Source organism: Epinephelus lanceolatus, chromosome 18 (assembly GCF_041903045.1).
Source record: "Epinephelus lanceolatus isolate andai-2023 chromosome 18, ASM4190304v1, whole genome shotgun sequence".
Classification (NCBI taxonomy): Eukaryota; Metazoa; Chordata; class Actinopteri; order Perciformes; family Serranidae; genus Epinephelus; species Epinephelus lanceolatus.
The window spans coordinates 3,890,724-3,915,497 of NC_135751.1; the positions used below are offsets into that span (position 1 = coordinate 3,890,724).

At 41.3% G+C, this 24,774-nt stretch overlaps 1 protein-coding gene across 10 annotated transcripts in view; it reads left to right on the plus strand.

The window, feature by feature from the left end:
- wipi1 (WD repeat domain, phosphoinositide interacting 1) overlaps positions 1-24,774 on the plus strand; it is a 46,638-nt gene that overhangs the window by 12,971 nt on the left and 8,893 nt on the right. For 6 of the 10 annotated variants that reach the window (XM_033644607.2, XM_033644606.2, XM_033644609.2 and 3 more), the window contains exons 3-11: positions 2,222-2,391; positions 6,812-6,908; positions 7,272-7,369; positions 8,076-8,168; positions 10,234-10,304; positions 10,644-10,751; positions 10,986-11,150; positions 20,167-20,274; positions 22,002-22,141. In XM_033644607.2, coding sequence (XP_033500498.1) covers positions 2,222-2,391; positions 6,812-6,908; positions 7,272-7,369; positions 8,076-8,168; positions 10,234-10,304; positions 10,644-10,751; positions 10,986-11,150; positions 20,167-20,274; positions 22,002-22,141 — 1,050 coding nt within the window. The remainder of the gene's footprint in view (positions 1-2,221; positions 2,392-6,811; positions 6,909-7,271; positions 7,370-8,075; positions 8,169-10,233; positions 10,305-10,643; positions 10,752-10,985; positions 11,151-20,166; positions 20,275-22,001; positions 22,142-24,774) is intronic. The other 4 variants (XM_078161750.1, XM_033644605.2, XM_078161754.1 and 1 more) reach the window with 2 other exon arrangements.

Consider the following 24,774-nt stretch of genomic DNA (forward strand, 5'->3'; position numbering starts at 1 on the left):
ATTAGAGAAATGTAGCAGCCAAACAACCAACAGTACTATCCACAGAGCCATGTCAGAAGTATGGTTAAACATGAATTTATGAAAATAATAAAGATCCTATATTAGGTGGGAGGCAGCAGTGGTATGCAGTGATGCTCCAGAGTTATAGAAGAGTGACTGGAGTTCTTTTGATATTCTGTCAGTTTGTAACACATCTGGAAAATTAATGTTCTGATTGTCTAGTGAGCTGAAATACTGATCAGCACTTTTTCTTTTTTTTTTTCTTTACTTTTATAAATATGCTTAACATTTCCATTTGGCTGGAAAGCTACAGTCACTCTCAGACTCTCAGACAAGGCTGAGCTTGCTGTAATCACACAGTGCTCAGTGCTTTTGGCAGGAGCCTCTCATGGCAGTGAAGAAGAAGAGAGTTTCCCCAGACTGGGTGTGTTTTGGCTAAAGTGTCCAGTGTCAGGTCCAGTCTGGTGTGCTGGATGACATATGTCAACTTGGCATGCTGGGAAGGTTATATTAAAAAGCTTAACGTTATTGAGCATTTGTGTCAAGTCAAGTCAAATTAATGTTCATGGCCCAATATCACAAATCACAAATTTGCCTCAAGGGGCTTTGTGTCAGAGCATGATTCATTATTTAAAAGGATTATAGCACAACAATTTAAAGTCTAGCTGATATTGGATTATGTAGATATATCTATATTTGGCAATTTAAACATCAGATCCAAATCTGATCAATATGTTTTTGGCATTTCTGCACTGCAACTTTTGTTACTTATTGGCCGACATATCCACCGATACTGATATTTGTGATAAACTAAATTGGTTGATCAATCAAATAATCAGTCATTTATATGTCACATGGATTTATAAACATACAACTCCAGTGAAATGTGATCCCATCATCTCCTTTAACTTGTGCACTGTATTTTGTCATTTGTTTGCATCTTCTTACATTGTTAACTGCTGCTTTATAATTGTCCATGTTGCTGGATGGTTCTGGTAATCCATCGTTTCTGCTTGTGAAATAATTTAACTGCCCACACACCCTGACTTCAGCAAGACGGTTGTATGGTCGCTCCTGCTGAACACGGGCAGTGCCGCACTGCACATGCCTCTGAGTGGTGTATAGCAGTGATCCGCAGCAGGAACAGGACAGCACTTCACATTCCCACTGTCACACCAGTCCTTATTCACTGTAAAGCACTCTCCCACAGTCCTCTGCTCTACCAGATCAGCATATAGAAAAGAGCCTCCTTTTTGAGAGGCGCTGTCCAGGATTTAGCCAAGTTTAAGCAAATCAAAAGATATAAAAGGTTCTGATATCCTGTTGGAAACTGATGCAACATGGAGGTCGTCCAGTTTATTATCCAGTGTCTGTGCAATGGCCAGCAGGATACTAGTTCAGCTGGTTCCCATCTTCTCCATCTTTTCCTGGATGTTTACTGATGTTTACATTTAAAAAACCCTCAACATGGCTTGTTAGCAGAGATTGGCAGGAGGAGAGTTTATAGACTGATGAATGGATTTCCTCATCCCTATGAGTGACTTGCAGGCACACACCAACACTGTCCAACACCAACCACAAAAGGCGCTACCAAGACTTGCAAAATAGACATTAGAGCATAATTAGCCCAAAATTGACAGTTCACAGAGAGGTGACTGGAAACATCTGCAACTGCAGTAAGTCATATTCAACGAAAACATTTGCTATACAATATATTGATCAGGCTGTAGATATAATGCACCTAAATTAATATGACAGATTTCATAATAAATTTATTTGCCAGCAGGTGACAGGTAACCTGAAATTGTTAAAATTTCGATAACCTCAAAGCTGTTTCTGATCCATCCACCTTTCCAGTTTTCCATGATACAATTTAAGCCTGTAATGAAGCATTGATGGATACTGATGGAGACCTCTGCAGCTTTACCTGTCGCACAGGTATTTGAAGGGTCGACCCGAAGAGCTTCGACCCTCAGGCCCCCAGGATCCTGAATAACAAATATATAGTGAATAGAGAATACAGCGTCACACAGCATGGGAAATTATTTCTTCTGACCTGAAATTAAAGAGAACATCTGGGTTGAAGTGGTTAGAATGGCTGTATTTCTTTTGAGGGAAAATTTGTAGGTGGCCTTCTGGGTCTAAGAGATAGTTTTGATTTGTCGACATTAAAGCTGTATTGTCATCACTGCCTGTCTGTCTGCCCCCTGTTCTTCCCCAGCAGAGACTCCAGATGTCTACATCGTGGAGCGTCTATTCTCCAGCAGTCTGATAGTCATGGTGAGCACCACCATGCCACAGCGCATGAACATCTATCACTTCAAGAAGGGGACAGAGATCTGCAACTATAGCTATCCCAACAACATCCTGGCTATCAAGCTTAACAGACAGGTGAGCTACCCCATTTCATACCTACAACCCTCAAATATTAGTGTGTTTCCATGTAATTCATCATATGTAGGAACTGATTCACATAGGAAGCCTCTTGGTCAAAAACATCCATGTTGCTGAAGCATCTTTTTTGCCCTTGTGTCTTTAAAACCTGCTCACCATCATTTGCATTCTGAATGAGATGTGAGCTGCAGCACATGTAGAAGTGCAAATCTCCAAGTTTAAAAACACACCCCATCCCATGAACTCCTCTGGATGCACAGCACTATGCAGATTACAGTTATGACACTGGCAGTTAGGCTTAGGTGGTATCTATTTTGGGCTGCTGTGGCTCAGAGGGTAGAGCGGGTCGTCCACTAGTTGGAAGATGGGCAGTTTGATCAAAGTATCCTTGAGCAAGATACTGAACCCCAAATTGCTTCTGAGGGCTGTTCCATCAGTGTGTAAGTTAAAAACTGATTAGCAGATGGCACCCTGTATGATAGCCACAGCCACCAGTGTATGAATGTGTGTGTGAACGGGTGAATGTGACTTGTGGTCGGAAGACTAGAAAGATCAGAAGACTAGAAAGGCGCTACACAAGTGCATTCCACTTACTATATTTTTTTGTACCCTCATACCTGGAATTTCCCCCTGGTATTCAGTATATGACGATATTTATGTATAGCGCTTTCTGCACACATCTTTATTACAACCTTTCCAGTATGAGGTTAATAGACAGATGAGCATCTGTAGGAGCATCTGTCAGGATTTCTAAACCACCTGGTATACCCCAATACTCTGATACTGTCCAAGCCTACTGGCAGTCCTCTGTCATAGCATTCATATCATGTCTCACCATGGGGAACACTTTCCGCGTAACCTTGTCAGAAGATCAAATAATGTTATGTCAGCCTTAATTGGCTGGCACTTGTGAAGCCTATGTTAGGATGAGATGTGACCCTCCTCCTATATATTTGGCTGACATAAGCACCTCTTGTCATTCAGAAACCTCTTCTCGCTTCTTGCAGAAGCCTGTTGAAAACTGTGCTATTGGGTGCTACGCTAAACTATCCACAGACAGTGGATAGCAGTGCATAACTCTGATAATGCTTTGTTCCCAGCTATACAGTTCACAAACTAGTTTACAAACAGTAGCAAAACTCTTCTACATCTAGTTTTGGTGTAATGTAGCAATACCTTTAACTTGGTATATTTTCCAAAGTAGTAACACTTTTGCGAATAAAGTTACTATTAGCAATATCAAAATGTGACAACACCTCGTAGCAGGTGGTGTTAGCAATACGTCCCAACAGGTAGCAATACATCACAGGGAGCAGTGCCTCCAAAAAAGTAGTACTTCTTTTTGCCCCCATGCTAGTGGGGAAAATAGCGATATTCTCCAACCTTATTCCACTCAGTTGCTGCACAAGCTGTTAAGCAAATTCACAAACCCACTAGCATCTACAACCCACTAGCAAACCATGGCTACAGCTAACTACCCTAGTGAGGTTGGGAAAAGGCCAAAGCTTTCTTCCTGCAGCAAATGAAATATCTATCTGGGACACTAGCCCTGTGTCTAACAGAATTAAATGTGTACCAAAATACGTGTATGATGTTTCAAATTGTAAACAAAATAAATAATAGATTGTCTGAGCTTTTTCGAATCTGCAGTCCTCAGCACATTTACAATACCAGAAAAAACATCTTATCTATGGTAAAAAACAGAAGACTTAAAAACACCAGTCTGACCATTGCTTGCAGGGGCCCGCAGATTTGGAACGAGCTCGATGAGAGCTTAAAAATGTCCATCTCTACCTTCAAAAAACTGTTAAAGGACAGTTCATATATTTGACACCACTTGTAGGTCCTACATCTAACTGATCTGAGAAAACTAGAATTGTGATGTATATGGTATGTATGATGTTGTGTATTGTTATGTTATGTATTGTTAGTATATTGTAAATTGTTATTTATGTACCCCAGTCTCCCTTTATAAGCTTTAGATAGCTCCTTCGGGAGACCTGATTCGCACACTGTAACCTCCTGCCATGTTCTAAGGAAACGTGTGTGTGTGTGTGTGTGTGTGTGTGAATAAAGAAAGATAAAGATAAAGAGTATGCGGCACGTCTGGGCTTACCCCTTGCTTAGGCTGCTTTAACCTCCACCTACGAGTGTATTCACTGCGTTGCTTTTCCCACACACTACTTCACTGCTGGAAGACCTGCCAAGCTAGCCAGCAGTAAAGAGAGGGGGCCCACCTATGTGTGATGAAACTGTGCTGCAGGGAGAAGCAGATATGTCAGAAGGCTTGGCCTCTACACCCGGACCAAGCTGGGTGGAGGCAGACCCCCTGCTCCTGGCCCCTGTTTTTTCATGTCACAAGAGACAGATAAGGGTTACAAAGGCATCGCTGCTGCTCATGCCATTCTAAAAGGAGATGATGATGATGGTGGGGGAAAGTTGGCCGATTTGAAGTTTCCTATTTGATGACAGTGAGGAGAAATTTACCTTCCTAGGCAGCACTCGCAGGGCTGCAAAGCCCCTCGCTGCTAAGGAAGGTAACCAAACTTCTCCATTTTCTCCTCTGGATCTTGACATCCAGGACATGTATAAGTGTGCAGCTACTTAGCATTCCATGCCTGTTGTCTAAGTGGAGGGTGTAAAATCTTAGCCTGGCATTGCCAGACCCAATTTGCAAAACGTGAATGGGTCTGGATACAGACTGTACATTTCCTCTATTCCCGAAGGGCGGTATCAACAGCTGTCACTCAAAGTGCCCCTTCACGCAATTGGAAAGACGGAAAACCAATCAGAGTAAACAAAACGTGTGACTTAGGCTAGCACAACGCCACTGTAAACAGACCAGCAAGCAAGTGCAGCATGCACTGGAGATGAGCTGTGATGATATTTAGGATAGAGTGTTGCCGTCTTTGCAGATTTCCTCCACACTGTGGACTCCGAGTTGCATGGCTGTGATTCCTAGTGATGGTGAAATCGAAGCTTCATGAAGCAGTGAAACACTTTGACACAACTGCTTCAAGAATGACACACTGCTTCGAAGCATTTCCAACAGTCAGAAGAGTGACATCTGCTGGCTGTGTGTCAGAACGGCATCTAAGTGGAAGACCTGGAAAAGCCTCTAACAAGGCCTCGCTTTCAGTAGTCACGTGATTGTGGGCGTGCCAAAGCAGGGATCGAAACGCGCTTCATAAGATCGACACTGTGTCGAGCAAAGTGACTCGAGCATAACATCACTAGTGATTCCCAGTTTGGTCGCTTCCCTGACCTGCTCCTCCATGAGAGCAACTAGTGGAGAAACAACAATAGCCACTGGGTTTTCAATGAGCTCCATCTTTTTCCCAATCAACGGAGCCAGTTGGTAAATTAAACTTTTACCAAACCCTGTATGAAGGACGGCAAACACATCTTTTTTTTCAATAAAAGCTTTCGGTGCAGCCGTTTGTTCTGCTTTTAAAGAAAATGAACATTCCAGTTCGTTCAACACATACCATCGCAGTTTCAAAATAAGTAGCCATGTTGGTTGTTTATGAAATACATTCACTCCACTCCTTGTCCCTCCTATTCTGATGACATGATTTCAGATAACCCGCACCACAGTCATAAACGGTTGTGATTGGCCCGGTAAGCCAAAACCGATGCCAGAATTTGCGTTTATGACTCCATGGCCAGACTGATCTGTGGAGCGAAATACAATATGAGCTCGCGAGATCAGGATGGTTTCACCAGGCTAGTAAAATCTTGGTTTCAGCAATAAACTACAGAAAGTGAAAAAGACGGTTAGGTAAGTGTTTGCTATTTTCATGGTATTTCTTCCTCCATGACAAGTTTGCAGTGACGTGAAAAGATAGGCGATACAGTGAGAAACACCCTATCATGGTATGCTGGCTGATAGATTGTAAGGTGATGGAAGCCCATGGTGTCCACCAGATGCATCCTATAGAGCCACTGGTAGTGACCCACCTTCAGACACACTGTCTCCGAAAATGGCTGCAAAATTGCACAAAATGATTGCAATCTGGAGCCGTGCACTATGGACATACTAGCCACACCGGCGACTTGTTTTAAGGGAGGGCAATGTTAGTGGGTCCACTATGTTAGTTCCATCTGATATAACTCAGTACGCATTGAGAAGATTGCCATAGAATGTTGTACATGTATGTTCTCCTCAGGATGAGGACATCACCATGTCAACATTTTAAATGTGTCCAATACCTTGGTTTATGACCAAATACCTGCAAAAGTAATGGCATTCCCATCATCCTCGGCTGTACCTTGTGTTTAGTGCAATCTATATGCTAGCAAGCTAAACTAAGATCATTGACTTTTTTTTAGTGGGATTTCACTGATATGAGTAATATAAGCCAGTGCTGACTGTATTACATTAGAGTAGAATGACCTGAGGTCTGCTGTCTTGCAGAGGCTCGTGGTGTGCCTTGAAGAGTCCATTTATATCCACAACATCAAAGATATGAAGCTGCTCAAGACTCTGCTCAACACTCCTATCAATCCCTCTGGTAAGACATTAATACCAACAACTGCAAGTAAGTTGTTAATGCATACAAACCCACTTCCTGTGGCACTGTGATAGCTGGGTTTGTCAACTGAAACATCTTTTGAAAGGATAATTCCAGTTGTGTATTATTGTCAATAGTTTTAGACCCCTGAGCCACTGTCTGTAAAACACATCTGTGCTCATTCCTTGTTCACATTAAGTTTCTTCATCCTTGCTTGTTTGGAATGTTGGAGTGGTTTAATAGTCTTAGTGCTCTGCCCATAAAAAATGATTGTTGAGTTTCTTGACTGACAAGCTCCACATCTTTCATGAACCGCCATTTGCCATTCAATAGATGTTTCTTTTTCCTTTTTCTCCTCTGTAGGTCTCTGTGCTCTTTCTATCAACCATTCCAACTCCTACCTGGCCTATCCAGGCAGTGCCACTATTGGGGAGATCATAGTGTATGATGCCAACAGTTTGGTAAGAAATATGGCATCACAGAACACAGTCAGCTGATGTTATAACAGCTACACTGTTAGTTGTATTTTATTCAGTGTGTGTAGACTTGGCATATACAGTGTAGTCCAAAACATAAAAACATGATGAGTCCTCACCATCAGCCAGAATTCTAATTTATATCAGGTGTTAATTGGACAACCAAGTGCAGCCATGCACTTTTTTAATAATATTTTTGGTGGCAAATCACACAATCAATGTGTTGGCGTTTAAAGTGTCTTTTGACAGTAATGTATTGAAGCCATCACAAAAAAATCTGTTTAGCTTCCCCCACAGTTTTAAACTTTTGGCATTATAACAACATGTGACTCTATTGTAAGTTTAAATCATATGTAAATTAAGAGGATTATTACCAAAAGACCCAAATTCTACTATATAAAAAACAATGCAGGCCAAGCCTGTGATATTATTTATTTGACCAATGGTTTCCATTACAATTACATCATATAATTTCTTTATCAATGACAGTTTCTTTCAGGAGACTGTAAACCATTTCACTGTTGGAAAATTCTGAATTTCTGGATTTTACTTTTTTTAATTTGATGCCTCTCTATGATAAACAAACTGCAGCTAGATGGAAATTCATCTCATCTTAGTGGCATGAACATAATTTCAGTATGGAATAACACTCTTTTTCCTGTCCAGTGTATCACCCTCTTGGTCATTTCAGAACACAGTGACCATGATCCCGGCTCATGACAGTCCTGTGGCAGCTCTCACCTTCAACGCCTCGGCCACCAAACTTGCCAGCGCCTCAGAGAGGGTAAAAAACCTATTTCAACTCTCAGACCCCCTGTGATAGTTTTACTGTAATTTACCTCCAAAGATAAAACGATAGTTTGAGGGTGGCAGTCTGTCCATCCAGCACTTTTGTCCTGTTATGGATGTTCAGGGTCCCCAGAAAATGAATTCTTGTTATTCTGACCTTTCTTTTTACGCCACTGTCAGACCATAAATTTTCTTACACCAGCATTTTCATCCAGGGCAAGGCAGTTCAAAAGCTAGGGCTAAATTTCCATTACGTTTGTTTTGGATGTTGGATCTTTTCCTTAAGTGCCACCACCAGGTTTTAACAATCATTTAACAAAAATTAATATATCCAGCAGATCACTGAAATATGTTAAGCACATTTATTTTCCCCAGAGGATGAACCTTTTTCATTTTGAACAAATTGTCTTTCTACTTACTATATGTTTAAGCCAAAATGTGAAGTTTGGGCAGGGCATTTTGCAATGACAGTTGAGCACATCCTGTTTCCTAATGGAATAGAGTTTTAAATTACCTCATAAACTTTTCTCATGTGCCACCTTCAGGCTTTATATCCTTAACCAAACTACTTTTGTGGCTCTATTAATAATAGCAAATTCACAAGTACATTGTTTCTTTCTTTCAAAACTTTTGTTTTGTTGGATACAACAGCACTGTAGCTTCAAGTGCTGTAAGAGGGCTTAAGATACATTGGTATTTTTAGGTGGAAAATGGGTGGACAACAACTACTTTGGACTGATGCAAAAAACAGAAAATTATACCATTTGACAAAATGTGCTATTTTACATTTTCCACACAGTTTAACCCAGGTGATAGTCTGAGCACATACATGATCTAAATTTGCTGTTACACTGCTCAATCCTTCATTTATATGCACAGTAAATGGATTAGAATTTGGTTGTCAAAGGTCACTGTGACCCTGCATCCATCTTATTCTAATGAACTTGATATTTTAAGAAGGATTTGAGGGAATTCTCTTAAATTTGGCACAAACGTCTACTTGGACTCATGAATGAACCAGTTAGAATTTAGTAGTCAGAGGTCAAGGTCACTGAGACCTCACAAAACATGTTTTTGGCCATAACACAAGAATTCATAGGCATATTATGAAAAAACTTCACACAAACGTCTAATAGGATAAAATAATAAAGTGATGACATTTTATATCCAAAAGGTCAATAGGCAACTTCACCTTGGCATCACAGTATATGGCAAACACACCGTTTTGGCCATTTTTCAATGTCGTATCTCAGGAACGGAAGGGGAGACATTTGGTCAGATACTGAATTGGTGACACTAATCTTGGGTGTCCACCTTGAAACTGTGTTGCTTGTATACATCTTTTGTGCTGCTGGGGGGAGATGTGTGTGAAACATCTACATTTTTGAATATGTAGCTTTGCAACAACATCCACATTTGAAGCACTATCAACTGTTGTGGCTACATATTAATTTTAGGCGGGCGTGGATGTAAACTGAAACCTGACTGGTTGCGGAGGCAATACAACAACAAATCTAGTTTTTGTTTGTTTGTTTGTTTGTTTTTAATCAGCAGTTTGGTTTATATCCATACCCCTGGCTGCTGGGCACTGAGGTATTTATATCTGAAGTATTTCTTCAAATGGGAAACTTCCAAATTCGTGCTGTAGAAGAAAATCCACAGTGTTCATGATAACCACAGTTGCAGTCTTGTCTAAAAGAAATAACTTTTACCAACTATGAGCACAGTATTTGGCAAATAGCCATGCAGAATGCAGCAGGGCAACAGGCAATCAGCCCCATGTGGCATCAAATTAGTATAATGTGCTTCAGTGTCAAAGGCTTTGGGTATGATATTGTTGCTTGCTCACACTCTGGGCACTGAACACTTAGTGCAGGGCTAAGCTTGTTTCAAACACCACTTTTCTAAAACTAAAACTGGGAAACTGTTTCATGTTGCATTAATCCAGAATTATGTTAATTTCTAAGGCTTTGCCCCACTTGCCTCAAATGACCCATTACCTGAGTGACACATGTAAACCAAAATAACAGTGACACCTCACTGGCTGTCTGTCCTTACAGGGCACCGTCATCCGAGTGTTCTCTGTTCCTGAGGGTCTGCGTCTCTTTGAGTTCCGCCGGGGCATGAAAAGGTCAGAGTTCAAACACAGCATTTGTGATCTGCACTCTTTTTAAAGAAATACACAGTTCTACGTATGAGCACAGCCAAAGATCATGATTTCAAATAGATATGGAGTCATTATTGGAGTGCTGCTTTGCTGGTACATTGGCATACATGCACTTATGCCTTCATTACATGCTGATGACAGATTTATAGTTATTGAATGGCACATGATCTCTGGTGGCTGGGATCCTCGAGCTGAGGAGACTGATGAGGTCAGATGCTTCAGTTAATAGTCTACTAATGGTCTTTAATAATTATCCACATTGAATTTTTGATTATTCCTCAAGTTTTTGCACTCTGTCTGCAGGTACGTCAATATAAGCTCTTTATCCTTCAGCCCTGATGGCCAGTTCCTCTGTGCATCCAGCAACACAGAGACGGTGCATATCTTTAAACTAGAGCAACTTGGACCAAGGTACACACACACATACATACATACTCTAAACACAGTTTAACCATGTGGCGAGAATTTGTAGACCTGTGTCCTATTGGGTGCTGTATTTAAGGAAAGCTACAGTTTATTCCACCTTATATTTTCTGTAGCCCCGACCAATAATTCTATCACTTTGGAGAACACTGTACTCATGAAAGTATAAATCAAGTTGTTGGATGAACTTGTTCTAAAGGGCACTTGTTACCTTGTATTTAGTGGAGGGGACGAGCCTAACACCTGGACAGCCTATGTGGGAAAGATGTTCTCAGCAGCCAGCAGCTACCTCCCTGCTCAGGTATCCGGTATGATGAGACAGGACCGGGCCTTTGCCACTGTTCACCTCGTTACATCTGGACAAAGGAATGTCTGCACCCTCGCTATGTGAGCTTCTCTGTGGTTTATAATAATAATAATAATAATAATGATGATAATGTTAATAATGATAACTCTTCAGGGGAGGGGGGCCTTGGCACCCATGGTGCTGAGGCGTGAGGTGGGGATGGTAAGGAGACCAGCAGAGGAAGAGCGCAGGTGTACTCCTGGAGGAGGTCAGAGAGATAGGTGGGCTAGGTTGTGGAGGGCTTTGAAATTGATTTACATTACCAGGCTGTAGTCAACCAAAGAAAATCTTGGTTGACTGAAGTGGTACATAATCTACATAATCAACTAGGGATGCACCGAATATTCGGTAACAAAATGGAGCTTCAGGATGCAAAGAAGAAGTTAATATCTGGGGAATTAACACTCTCCAACTGCGCTGGAAAGTCTGAGGTATGGAGCACCTTCAAGTTAGTCGTGAACACCAGTGACAACATGTGCGTTGGCTTTGCCAAGTGCATGAAGTGCGACGTACTGATAACTTGTGACAGCAAAAAGACGGGGACCTCAACACTGAATTGGCACATGAAGAAGGCCTGCTATGGCAAAAAAGATGTAAGTCAGCTGTCAATGTCCTCATTTGTGACAACTGAGAAGACCATCCCACTGAGAGTGAAGCAAGCCATTACTGAAAAATGTGTGGACTTTTGCTGCAGGGATATACGGCCATTTAATGCTGTCAGTGGAGAGGGCTTCCAAGCGTTAGCTCAAGAACAGATAAATGTTGGTGCCACACATGGTCATGTATCAGCCCTGTCAGTCTTGCCTCATCACAGCACCATTTCCAAAACATGTTTAGCAAAGGCAGATGAAAAGAGAGAGGCTTTCACACAGTTGCTCAAGGATGTGCTGAAGACCGGAGATGTTGGAATGAGCGCGAATATGTGGACTGACGACTATCGGAAGCTCAGCTACATGGCAATAACGTGCCATTATGCGACCTCCGACTTCATCTTAGTTGGAAAAACGCTGACCACAGCCGCGTTTCCTGCAGAGGATGCCAAAACGGGGAAAAACATAAGATGGGAAATAGTTAACCTGCTGGTTAACAGATTTGGCCTAGACCCCCTCTCCCTGAGCCGAATTGTGTGGGTGACAGATAAAGGCAGCAACATTATCAAAGCCCTGGAGCCATACAAGAGGCTGTCTGGTATGGATCATCTCATCAACACTGTCCTGCGTCACGGACTGGGCACCGATGCCCTATCCGAAAACGCACCAGATATTGGAGAGACCATATCTGCTGCCAAAACACTTGTGAGGTATATAAAACAATCTGGCCTGGCTGCTCAGTTGTCAAAGACAGTGCTACAAATGGGGGACACCAGATTTAGCACTGTTTACCTCACTCTCAAGTCAGTGCAGGACATCTACTGGAGACGCGTGGAGAGCTTGAGCGCATTGAAAATATTGCACCAGACACGCTGAGCTTTTTGATCAGTTTTTTGCAGCCATTCTACAATGCGCAGAAAGAGCTGGGAGGCGACAAATATGCCACATTGAACCTGGCTTGCCTCTGGCTTGAAAAACTGAAAAGACACTGCCGGCCCTCTCCCACAGATTCGCAGCAACAAGCCTTTGTGTGCCAGAGACATGCAGAGTTAGTTGCGCAAAAAATCAAACTTGACATGCTACACAAAGTTGCTCTTTTTCTCTGGCCCAAATTCAACCAACTGAGGATGATGTCAAGTACACGCCCACATCCGCACCATGCTCTTGCCAACGATGGGGGAGGAGGAAGATGCTGCAGCAGAAGAGACTGACAGGCCGGAGAGGGACACCGGCTTTACGCCGCCAAAAGCCAAAGCCAAAGCCAAGAGAGACTTTTCAGAGTGGGAGAACCAACATGTTGATTTTGAATCACACGAGGATGAAGTGACCATGTATATCTCACAGAGACATGTCATGGAGGATGACAGGGACTTACTGGGATGGTGGAAAATCAACAGCGTGGTCTACCCAAAACTGGCGAGGTGTGCAAGATCCGTCCTCTGCGTCCCAGCAAGCAGCAGCAGTAGTGAACGGGTGTTCAGTGCGGCTGGCCTAACGATGGAGCAGAGGAGGACTGCTCTAAAACCAGCAACCGTGGATGCAATCTTGTTCTTGCACGACAATATGTAGAACCATGTAAGTAGGATATATAGCTTCATACTTAAATATGCTGTTGTAAAATGGTTGCACGTATTTATATGGTGGACAGCCGCAGCACTAAGCAATCGCCACACTTTGTCCGCAGGTTCAGAGCTGCATGTCCGATCTAATGACCCCGGGGGCCAGGCCAGCCAGTCCATCTCTTTTGGAGTGTTTAAATCGGCTTAATTTAGCCTGTTTTTTTTTTGGATTTAGTTTTAGTCGTTTTGAATACAGTTTATTATGTTCTATTTATTCTATTTATCATAGCCTAAATGCAAAATTTATGTGCATAATAGCCATATTTGTTTGAGCTTTTTTGTTTATTGCAACCTGAGCGTTTGCACTGTCTAATTCATTTATTTTGAAGACAATCTATTTGTCTATTATAAATAAGTGAATATGTATGTGTGTGTGCGACGTGCGTGCAAGCACGGGCCAGGCAGCCAGTCAGTCTCCTCTCTTTTGGAGTGTTTAAATCGGCTTAATTTAGCCTGTTCTTTTTGGATTTCGTTTTATTCGTTTTGAATATATTTTATTATGTTCTATTTATTCTATTTATCACTGTTAATTTTTTTCGTTTGACCTTGGGATCCTAAAATAAACACCTGTTTTAATACCTTCCGTGTTGCGCCATTCATTAAGATCCCATATTTCTGTCATCCAAATAACAAGAAGTGTGGTTTAATACTCTTAATTATAACAGCCAACTTATTGAAAAATGGCGTGTTTAAATCGGGCTCGGGCCCATAATTACAGTTAATTGGACGGGCTGGACTGGGCCCGGACATAACGTGCACGGGCTCGGGCCAGGTCGGGCCGGATTTTTTGGGCCCGATCTAAGCTCTAATCTGGAGGGGGTTCATCTGCAAAAACTAATGAAAAACTAAACAACGGTATTCGGTACTCGGTATTCGGCCAAGCGTTTAATTTTACTTGGCTTCGGCCACAAATTTTCATTTCAGTGCATCCCTATAATCAACTAATCGATTAGTCATGGGAAAAAAAAAATCTGCACCTTAGTTTTACTTCTGTGGTGGTGTGTCCAGTGTTGCCAGCTTAGCAACTTTGTCGCTATATTTAGCGACTTTTCAGACCCCTCTAGCAACTCTTTTTCAAAAAAGCGACTGGCGACAAATCTAGCGACTTTTTCTGATGTTATTGAAGACTTCTGGAGACTCTGTTGTGAGAGCACATATCATTCTTATTCTTCTCAACGAGCAGCAGATGCTGCCGTGGGCTCCTCTCTCGCCTCAAAGCACTCACAGACGGCCCAGTCCTCCCTCACAGCAGTCAGTCAGAGCAGGAGATGTTAACCCCTCCACGTCCAGACTGCAAGTGAATCGCGCATGCGCGGAACCGCCGCTGGCTGATCCCGACCTGGTTTACAGTCAGGGCGGGATGTAAATGTAAAATTTTCTTTGTCTAATATAAATCACTGAAAGAAGGTTCATTTGCAGTTCTAAACATATTCAGGGTGTTTTTTTACTCAGTTTTTGTCTCTCCCATGACGTTATTCCTCTCTCCTACAGCAGCCATTACAATTACATGCATATGGACAATTATGCAAATTAGGCGATGACGTCATTTAGCGACTTCTAGCAACTTTTAGGACAGCCAATAGCTACTTTTCTTACTGAGGAGTTGGCAACAGAGTGTGTCTGTCACTCTGCAGTTACACCTCCAAAACACTAGGTGGAGGACTCTGTTAAGTGTTGTAAAGTTTGGTTGATTCAAAACACACATTAAATACGGCTTAATAGAGACAATCGGAGGTCACTAAAATTAATATTGCCTCGGTGTGTGAATATGCAAAAACGATGTCGGACTTTTCTCTGGACCCCTCCCAAATCTGACCAGTGATGACATGTTTAGCCGCATGTCATCATTTAATTGCTGGCTGTCCAGGTGGTGTCCAGCAAACAATGTGGGTTTCGTTAATCATTGGCAAACTTTCTGGGGAAAACCTGGTCTTATTAGGAGAGACGGCATTCATCCCACTTTGGATGGAGCTGCTCTCATTTCTAGGAACCTGGCAAACTTTATTAGTAATTTAAATCCCTGACAACCCAGAGTTGAGATCAGGACTCAGAGTCGCAGTCCTATACGCCTCTCTGAGCTTCTAGTTCAGTTACCCAGTCATAGTTTTCATAGTTTTATACAAACGGTGTCTGTCCCCCGACCACCTAAATTATTTAAATCTAAAATTAAACAAAGAGGAGTTGTGCATAACAACTTCATAAAAATTAAAACCTCTTCTGTGACAGAAAGACAGAACAGGAGAATTAAATGCGGACTGTTAAATATCAGGTCTCTATCGTCTAAAGCAGTGTTAGTAAACGAATTAATATCAGATAATCATATTGATTTACTCAGTCTCACTGAAACCTGGCTGTGTCCAGATGAATATGTTAGTCTTAATGAGTCCACTCCTCCCAGTCATAATAATACTCACATTCCTCGAGGCAGCGGCCGAGGAGGGGGAGTTGCAGCCATTTTTAACTCTAGTCTGTTAATCAGCCCTAAACCTAAACTAGATTATAATTCATTTGAAAGCCTCATTCTTAGTCTTTTACATCCGACCTGGAAAACCTCGCAGCCACTTTTATTTGTTATAGTGTACTGTGCTCCTGGCCCGTATTCTGAATTTGTATCTGAATTCTCAGAGTTTTTATCCAGTTTAGTTCTTAAATCAGATAAAGTTATTGTTGTAGGCGATTTTAACATTCATGTCGACGTTGATAATGACTCCCTGGCTACTGCGTTTATCTCATTATTAGACTCCATTGGCTTCAGTCAGGGTGTACATGAACCCACTCATTGTTTTAACCATACCCTTGATCTAGTTCTGACGTATGGAATTGAAATTGTTAACCTAAAAGTCTTTCCACAGAATCCCTCGCTATCAGATCATTATCTGATTACTTTTGATTTCTTTTTACTCGATTACACGCCACTCAGCAACAGTTACTATACTAGATGTTTATCAGATAGTGCTGTCGCAAAATTTAAGGAAAAGATTACTCCGTCGTTAAATCCAATACCAAGTCCCTCAGTAACAGAGGTTTCCTGTACCGACTTTAACCTCTCCCAAATTGATCATTTTGTCGATAGCGCTGTAGGCTCGCTGCAAACAACACTTGACTCTGTAGCTCCTCTTAAAAAGAAGTTAAAAAAGCAAAGAAAGTTAGCTCCTTGGTATAACTCTCAAACCCGTAAGTTAAAACAAATATCGCGAAAATTTGAAAGGAATTGGCGATTAACCAAACTGGAAGAATCTCGTTTAATCTGGGCAGACAGTCTCAAAACTTATAAGAGGGGCCTCCGCAATGCCAGAGCAAACTATTACTCAGCATTAATAGAAGACAATAAGAAGAACCCCAGGTTTCTTTTCAGCACTGTAGCCAGGCTGACTGAGAGTCAAAGCTCTATTGAGCCTTGTATTCCTTTAGCCCTTAGCAGTAATGATTAAAGAGCTTTTTTAATGACAAAATTCTATTACAGGCAAAATTCATGACCTCCTGTCCTCAGATAGTACCTATCTAACCTCAAACACAGCTGTAAAACCTAATATATATTTAGATTGCTTCTCCCCAATTTCTCTTCAAGACTTGACCGCAGTGATTTCTTCATCTAAATCATCAACGTGTCTCTTAGACCCCATCCCAACTAGGCTACTTAAGGAGGTCTTTCCTTTAGTTAACACTCATATATTAGATATGATCAATATATCCTTATTAACAGGCTATGTACCATAGTCTTTTAAGGTAGCTGTAATTAAACCTCTACTAAAAAAGCCCACCCTGGATCCAGAGGTGTTAGCCAACTATAGACCAATATCTAATCTTCCCTTTATGTCAATGATCCTTGAGAAAGTAGTCGCAGACCAGCTGTGTGATTTTCTCCATGATAATAATTTATTTGAGGAATTTCAGTCAGGATTTAGAGTGCATCATAGCACTGAGACAGCACTAGTTAAAATTACAAATGACCTTCTGATTGCTTTAGACAAAGGACTCGTCTCTGTACTTGTTTTATTAGATCTTAGTGCGGCGTTTGACACAATTGACCATCAAATTCTACTGCAGAGACTGGATCACTTAATTGGCCTAAAAGGTTCTGCACTAAGCTGGTTTAAATCTTATTTATCTCATCGTTTTCAGTTTGTTGACATTCATAATGAATCATCCTTACGTACCAGAGTTTGTTTTGGAGTTCCACAAGCTTCTGTGCTCGGACCAATCCTATTTACTCTATATATGCTTCCTTTAGGTAACATCATTAGAAATCACTCTATAAATTTCCATTGTTATGCGGATGATACTCAGTTGTATTTATTGATGAAGCCAGAAGAAAGTAATCAATTAACTAAACTCCATAACTGCCTTAAAGACATAAAAACTTGGATGAGCACCAATTTCCTGATGTTAAATTCAGACAAAACTGAAGTTATTGTTCTTGGCCCCAAACAACTCAGAGACTTTTTATCTGATGACATAGTTTCTCTAGATTGCATTGCTCTGGCCTCTAGCACTACCGTAAGAAACCTCGGAGTAATATTTGATCAAGATTTGTCTTTTAATTCTCATTTAAAACAAACCTCACGGACTGCATTTTTTCATCTGCGTAATATTGCAAAAATTTGGCCTATCCTGACCCGAAAAGATGCAGAAAAATTGGTCCACGCTTTTGTTACCTCTAGGCTGGATTACTGTAACTCTCTATTATCAGGTAGCTCTAGTAAGTCCTTAAAAACTCTCCAGCTAATTCAGAATGCAGCAGCACGTGTACTAACAGGAACTAAGAAACGAGATCATATTTCTCCTGTTTTAGCTTCTCTGCACTGGCTCCCTGTAAAATCCAGAATCGAATTTAAAATCCTACTGTTAACTTATAAAGCTCTAAATGGTCAAGCTCTGTCATATCTTAGAGAGCTCATAGTGCCATATTATCCCACCAGAACACTGCGCTCTGAGAACGCAGGGTTACTCGTGGTCCCTAAAGTCTCCAAAAGTAGATCAGGAGCCAGAGCCTTCAGCTATCAGGCTCCTCTCCTGTGGAATCATCTTCCTGTTACGGTCCGGGAGGCAGACACCGTCTCCACATTTAAGACTAGACTTAAGACTTTCCTCTTTGATAAAGCTTATAGTTAGGGCTGGCTCAGGCTTGCCCTGTACCAGCCCCTAGTTAGGCTGACTTAGGCCTAGTCTGCCGGAGGACCCCCCTATAATACACCGGGCACCTTCTCTCCTTCTCTCTCTCTCTCTCTCTCTCTCTCTCTCTCTCTCTCTCTCTCTCTCTCTCTCTCTCTCGTATTCTATTACTGCATCTTGCTAACTCAGCCATTCTGGATGTCACTAACTCAGCTTCTTCTCCGGAGCCTTTGTGCTCCACTGTCTCTCAGATTAACTCATATCGCAGTGGTGCCTGGACAGTGTGACGTGTGTGGTTGTGCTGCTGCCGTGGTCCTGCCAGATGCCTCCTGCTGCTGCTGCCATCATTAGTCATTAGTCATACTTCTACTGTTATTATACACATATGACTATTGTCACACATGTATACTGCTAGATATTAATACATACTTTCAGCATATTGTACCACAGTAGCCAGAACTATAACTATAATATTATTACTTTCAATAATGTTGTTGTAAGCTACTGTCATTACCTGCATCTCTCTCTCTCTTTCTCTCTCTTTCTCTCTGTCTCACTGTGTCATACGGATTACTGTTAATTTATTATGCTGATCTGTTCTGTACGACATCTATTGCACATCTGTCCGTCCTGGAAGAGGGATCCCTCCTCAGTTGCTCTTCCTGAGGTTTCTACCATTTTTTTTCCCGTTAAAGGGGTTTTTTTGGGGAGTTTTTCCTTATCCGCTGCGAGGGTCATAAGGACAGAGGGATGTCGTATGCTGTAAAGCCCTGTGAGGCAAATTGTGATTTGTGATATTGGGCTTTATAAATAAAATTGAATTGAAAATTGAATATAAAGTCAGGGACAACAGCAACATTTAAGAAAGGTAAGGGCACTCAATTTGGCTCCATTACAACTCACAAGATTCACCGACAAAACAACTGTCACACTAAACACGTTTTCCAAACAAATACAACATGCTAGCGTTATTAGCGCCAGCCTATGGCATTTTACATTGTATAAATTAGCCTAGCAACGAGCAGAGATTTCCTCTGTTCATATGAAGCCAGGATAAATCCCGAAGTATAAAACCCTAAAGGATAAATCACATACAAGACTTAAAATGCTATTTTAGTGGAGGCTTTACTGTCTTCACAATTTATTGTTTCTTATCTGTGAAATAGAAGTAAACACAAGCTTTGTTTCCACTGAGGAAAACGGTGTCAGAAACAGGCAGGAGGCCTGTCTCACCGCGACTCTGAGCGTTAGGGTGGGCGAGTTCAACGTTGTGTAAACGAAGGGGTGTTTTGAAAACACCCCCATTTTCACAGGTACCTGAGCCTGTCCCTCCCGCCGCAGGAAATAATGGATTAATCCTGGAAAGCTATTGATGTAGCACTTTTCTCCTTATGACAGTAACACTGTGATTATTCAACCAATGAGAATTTGGTCGGACGAGAGCATATCCATCAAATAATCAACCAGTCGACCAGGAGACTACAGCACTATACATTACACATGGTCATACGGTGTGTTTGTTCTTGTAAGTGTAACTCTGACAGAACTAGTTGTCTACATTCCTGGTCCAGCTTTTCCTGGTACATAGAAGTGGTTAACGGCAAACTATTTTTAGGTTGACAAAGTGTAAATTAATCATTTTATTGTTCCTCTTACTGTTGGGTTGGGGGTAAGTGAATGTCTGTAATTGTTACAAAACAGCTGAAACAGATAGCCTACTCAATCCAATGTTCCAGAATCCAGAAGCTTCCGAGGCTACTGGTAGCCACAGCTGATGGGCAGCTGTTCATCTACAACGTGGATCCACTGGATGGAGGCGAGTGCATGTTGGCCCACAAACACAGGTGAAGCTACAACTGATTTCATGGGGCTGGGACAGGTGTGAATAGTGTTTTTTTTTTTGTTTTGTTTTGTTTTTTCACAATTTCACTAAAAGTTGTATACAACCTGATTCCAAAAAAAGTTGGGACGTTGCGTAAAACTTAAATAAAAACTTAATACAATAATTTGCAATTCCTTTTTGACCTACATTCAATGAAATTCAGCACAAAGATAGTTAATGTCCAAAATTATACATTTTATTGTATTTTTGTAAACATACAGTCATTCTGAATCTGATGCTGCAACACCTTTCAACAAATTTGGGACAGGAGCATGACTACCACTGTGTCACATCACGTTTTCTTTTAACAATACACAGTAAGTGATATTGAACTGAGGACACTAATTGATTGTCTTGCTGGAATAAGCAGGGACATCCCTGAAAAAGACGTAATCTGGATGGTAGCATATGTTGCTCCAAAACCTGTATATATACCTTTCAGCATTACCCATGATGCCATGGGCACCGACACACCTCCATACCATCACAGTTGCTGCCTTTGAACTTTGAGCTGGTAACAATCTGGATGGTCTTTTTCCTCTTTAACCTGGAGGGCATGATGTCCATGATTTCCAAAAACAATCTGAAATTTGGACTTGTCAGACCACAGCACTCATTTCCGCTTTGTATCAGTCCATCTCAGATGAGACAAACGTCTTTGAATGCAAGTGCTGTCAGAGGGGTCAACTGTCACAGGCTTTCAGTATTGGTTTTCAGCCTTAATCCAGGTTCTCTGAATCTTTTGATGATTTCATGGATCGTAGATGGTGAAATCCATAAATTCTTTGCAATTGTGTTGTTTTGAAGTGTTTGACTGTTTGCCGAAGCAGTTTTTCACAAAGTGACCATCCTTTCTTATAAGCAACTGAGTCTTTTGAGGATGCCATTTTAATACCCAATCATGATACTGTCACCTTTTACTAATTAACCTGTTTACCTGTGGAATGTTCCAGGTGTTTTTGTGGACATTCCATAGCTTTCCCAGTCTTTTTTTTGCAGGCATCAAATTCAGAATGAATGTATAAATATCTTCGCTTTGTACTGTACCAAAATGGATATCAGTTGAAAAAGATTCGCAAGTCATTACTCTAGCAACTATCCTGATCAACGATTAGCCACTCGGCTGGGTGCGGGTGAAGACCTGTTTTAAACTTGCTTGAATAAAAGAATGAATGAATATCCAGGCGGTCTTCCACTGTTGGGTGAGGTTCCCATTTAATGATGCTTCATTTGACAGGAAAAGAGTTGTATACGGCAATCTGAGCATGCAAGAGGTAAAAACCGTGCGATCTCCCAGTCACCCATGCATCATTACCTGCTCTGCTACACCTGTGCCTAATATAAACTTTACCTGACGCATCCACCCACACCGTCACCCGTGGCAACCGGGACACGAACAATAAACAAATATAAAACCATAAACAGTGGCTCCTACAATTACATTCTATTTTTATTCACGTTTTACAAAGTGCCCTGACTTTTGTGAAATCGGGATTGTACCCCTGTATGGTACACTTATGGGTGGCAGTTGCATACTGTGATGTAATAAAAGGGCATGAGAAGGTTGTAAAACACAAAACTTTGAGTCATTGTTTACAGTGCTGAATGCATCTGAAAGGAAAAGAATCAACTGTGCTATACTGCTTTGACTTCTGTGTTCTTGCTTCCTTCTTTCTCTTCCTCTCTTAGGCTTTTTGGTACTGATGATGATCAAGGTGAAGGAAAAGAGTCAGAAGGGTCAGAGGTCACCGGGCCAGTACAGGCCTGTCCATCCTATGCTGCGACTGCTGCCTTACCAGCCGCTGGTCCAGTTACTGCAACCCTTACTGGTTAGTAGTTGCAGACATTTCTCCATCTGTGTGTAATAGAAAGGATTAGACTTCTCGCTCAGTTCAGCTCATTCAGGTTTTTTTTTTTTTTTTTAAAACCTTACTGCTGAAATCACTTCCCCATTTAAATAGAAGTGTTTAGCCAAAGGCCTTTTAGTCCTGGCTTTTTATTTACATTGTTATGACTGTGATAGCTTGATGAAACTAGGACTGCAGTGCTTGTGGTAGGCAGAGTATTTTTGGAAGACAGAGGCAGTGAGAGTTAGAACTCTTACTAGTACTGCACTATAGCCACACTAAACCAAAGCTTGATGCATGTTGTATGCAGGGGTTTTTGTTTTTTTTTTGGCAGTGTCTGACCGTCCTCAGGCCCCCTCTAGATTGGGTCACTGTTTTACGTCAACTGATTTATATACATTAGGTTTAAGTAGGTGTTCCACAGCTCCAAAAAAGTAGCCCATGAAGATCTTTACCTGTCAAGGCTCATTGGTGTTTCTCCAAATTATGCCCACATTTTTCTGTCACTGCCTCCTCCATCTGCTGTTACAGGAAGCTCTGAAAGCCTTAGCACTGTGTAAACCATACCATACCTTACCTGTTAGTCTCATGACTAATCTAGGCGATTTCAAATCAAATGTCAACGTAAAACACACCCATGTAGGCTGCTAATGTTGGTTGGTGTTCTTCTTGGTAACAGTAACAGTAATATTGTTTAAATCTCAATATGTATTGTATCATGTATCGATGTTTGTAAAACGCATGTACTTGCACCTTCCCAGTGGAGCCAATCTTTGCCCTCGGCTTGTCAGAATGTGGTCTCAGTGTACTTCAAATAAAGTGCTTGTTGCCAGAGGTGTGGACTTGAGTCACATGACTTGGACTTGAGTCAGACTCAGATCACATATTTAATGACTTGAGACTCAGCTTGACAACTTGACAAAAAAACAAAAACAAAAAAACACTTGCAACTGCACTTCAAAACTAAATGACTTGTGACTTCACCTGAACTTGAGCCTTTTGACTTGAAAATACTTGATACCTAAAAAATGGGCCATGAGTCACAGGGTTCATACAGTCATGGAAAACCTGGAAAAGTCATGGAATTGGAAAATAGCAATTTTCTAGGCCTGGAAATGTTTTGTAAAATAAATAAACCTAGAAGGTTTTGGAAAAGTCTTGGAAATTTGCTGCACATGTATAGAGCATATATAATGTATAAATGTATTTAATGTTTGGACAGATCAGTCCTGTCACTTGACGTTATGTTGTTCTCTGCGTAGCCAACGTCAGACTTGGACCTGAGTCACAGCTTCTACTTAGTCCAGATGTAAATTCACATAATGCCAGAAAATGCTGATTTATTAATGTATGGCTTCACTCAGACAAGTGTAAGGCAAGGCATGAGAAAGACCAGGACCTGGTATGTGCTAAATGTGGACAGTGTACTTAAACTTATGACTTTTTGAACATAGGAGAGGCAGCATTAGCTAGCCATGCCAAAGGAGCTAATGTTAAACTGCTGCTTCAAGAATCAAGTCCCATTACCAACGCTTTCACCTGGTGACCAATGTGACACCCGCTGGCAGCTGCAGTGCTTCCCTCTCACTACCGCCAAACACAGAACCATTTTGGGTGCTGTTTCCAGAAACAAAGCCTTAACTGCTGAGGTACTATGGGTGCTCAAGGTGGCTAATTCTTACTACCATTATTCTTACCAGTTATATAAAGACACAAGCTGGCTTTCTGAGGTAAATTGCAGGATTGATAAGGGGAGATTAGGGGCAATTAAAACAGTTTTTTGTTTTAATGTCATCACTCAAAAACCTCTTACACTATTTGGATACAGTTTTTTAATGTAGGTAACTTGTCTGTGCGTTCCACTTGTTAACAGCCAAAACTCACTTATATGAGCACTGTTGCTGGAAAAGATCTTAGGGGAAACATGGTATGGTCATGGAAATTTGCCTCAGGGGCATAGACAAGTCATGACAGGTCAGAAATTTGTTGATAAAAATGTGTTTGAATCCTGGAGTCAATTAATTTCACTTCATTTCCTGAATCGACAAACATTAACGCTATTCATTCCCAGCAAGTCAACACTTAAGCCCCAGATCCACTTAGTTTGAGCCAATCTGACAGCATCCCGTCAGGTTGCAGAAGTGAACCATGAAGAACTTATGTTAGGTTACTGAGTAGCGTTTGAAAAAAATTATATCAAAGATAATTTTACGAGATGGTTAAAAACAACAACCAAAAAAAGTACAAATAGAAATTTATGGGTCAAAAATTAAATGGAGACTCAACAACTTCCAACTTTGTTTGACATTTGAAGTTGCACAAAGAATGGTTTGACAGGACTAATATTAACATTAGCCCCTTTTCCACCACAGGAACTTTTCTAATTTACCTGGGATTTTGAAAAACCTCTGTGCGTTTCCACCGAAATTACCTGGGTAAAATCTTTCCCTCAACCCCAAATTTACCCTGGAAAAAGTACCTAGTAGGGGGGTAGGACTTTTCAGATTACCTGGAATTCTTGAGGGGCGGGGCTGTGTGCTGAAGAATGCTGATCGGTGGAACACACACACACAGTGTTCCGCACTTCCTGGTACGGGCAACTGCTGCAAATTTTA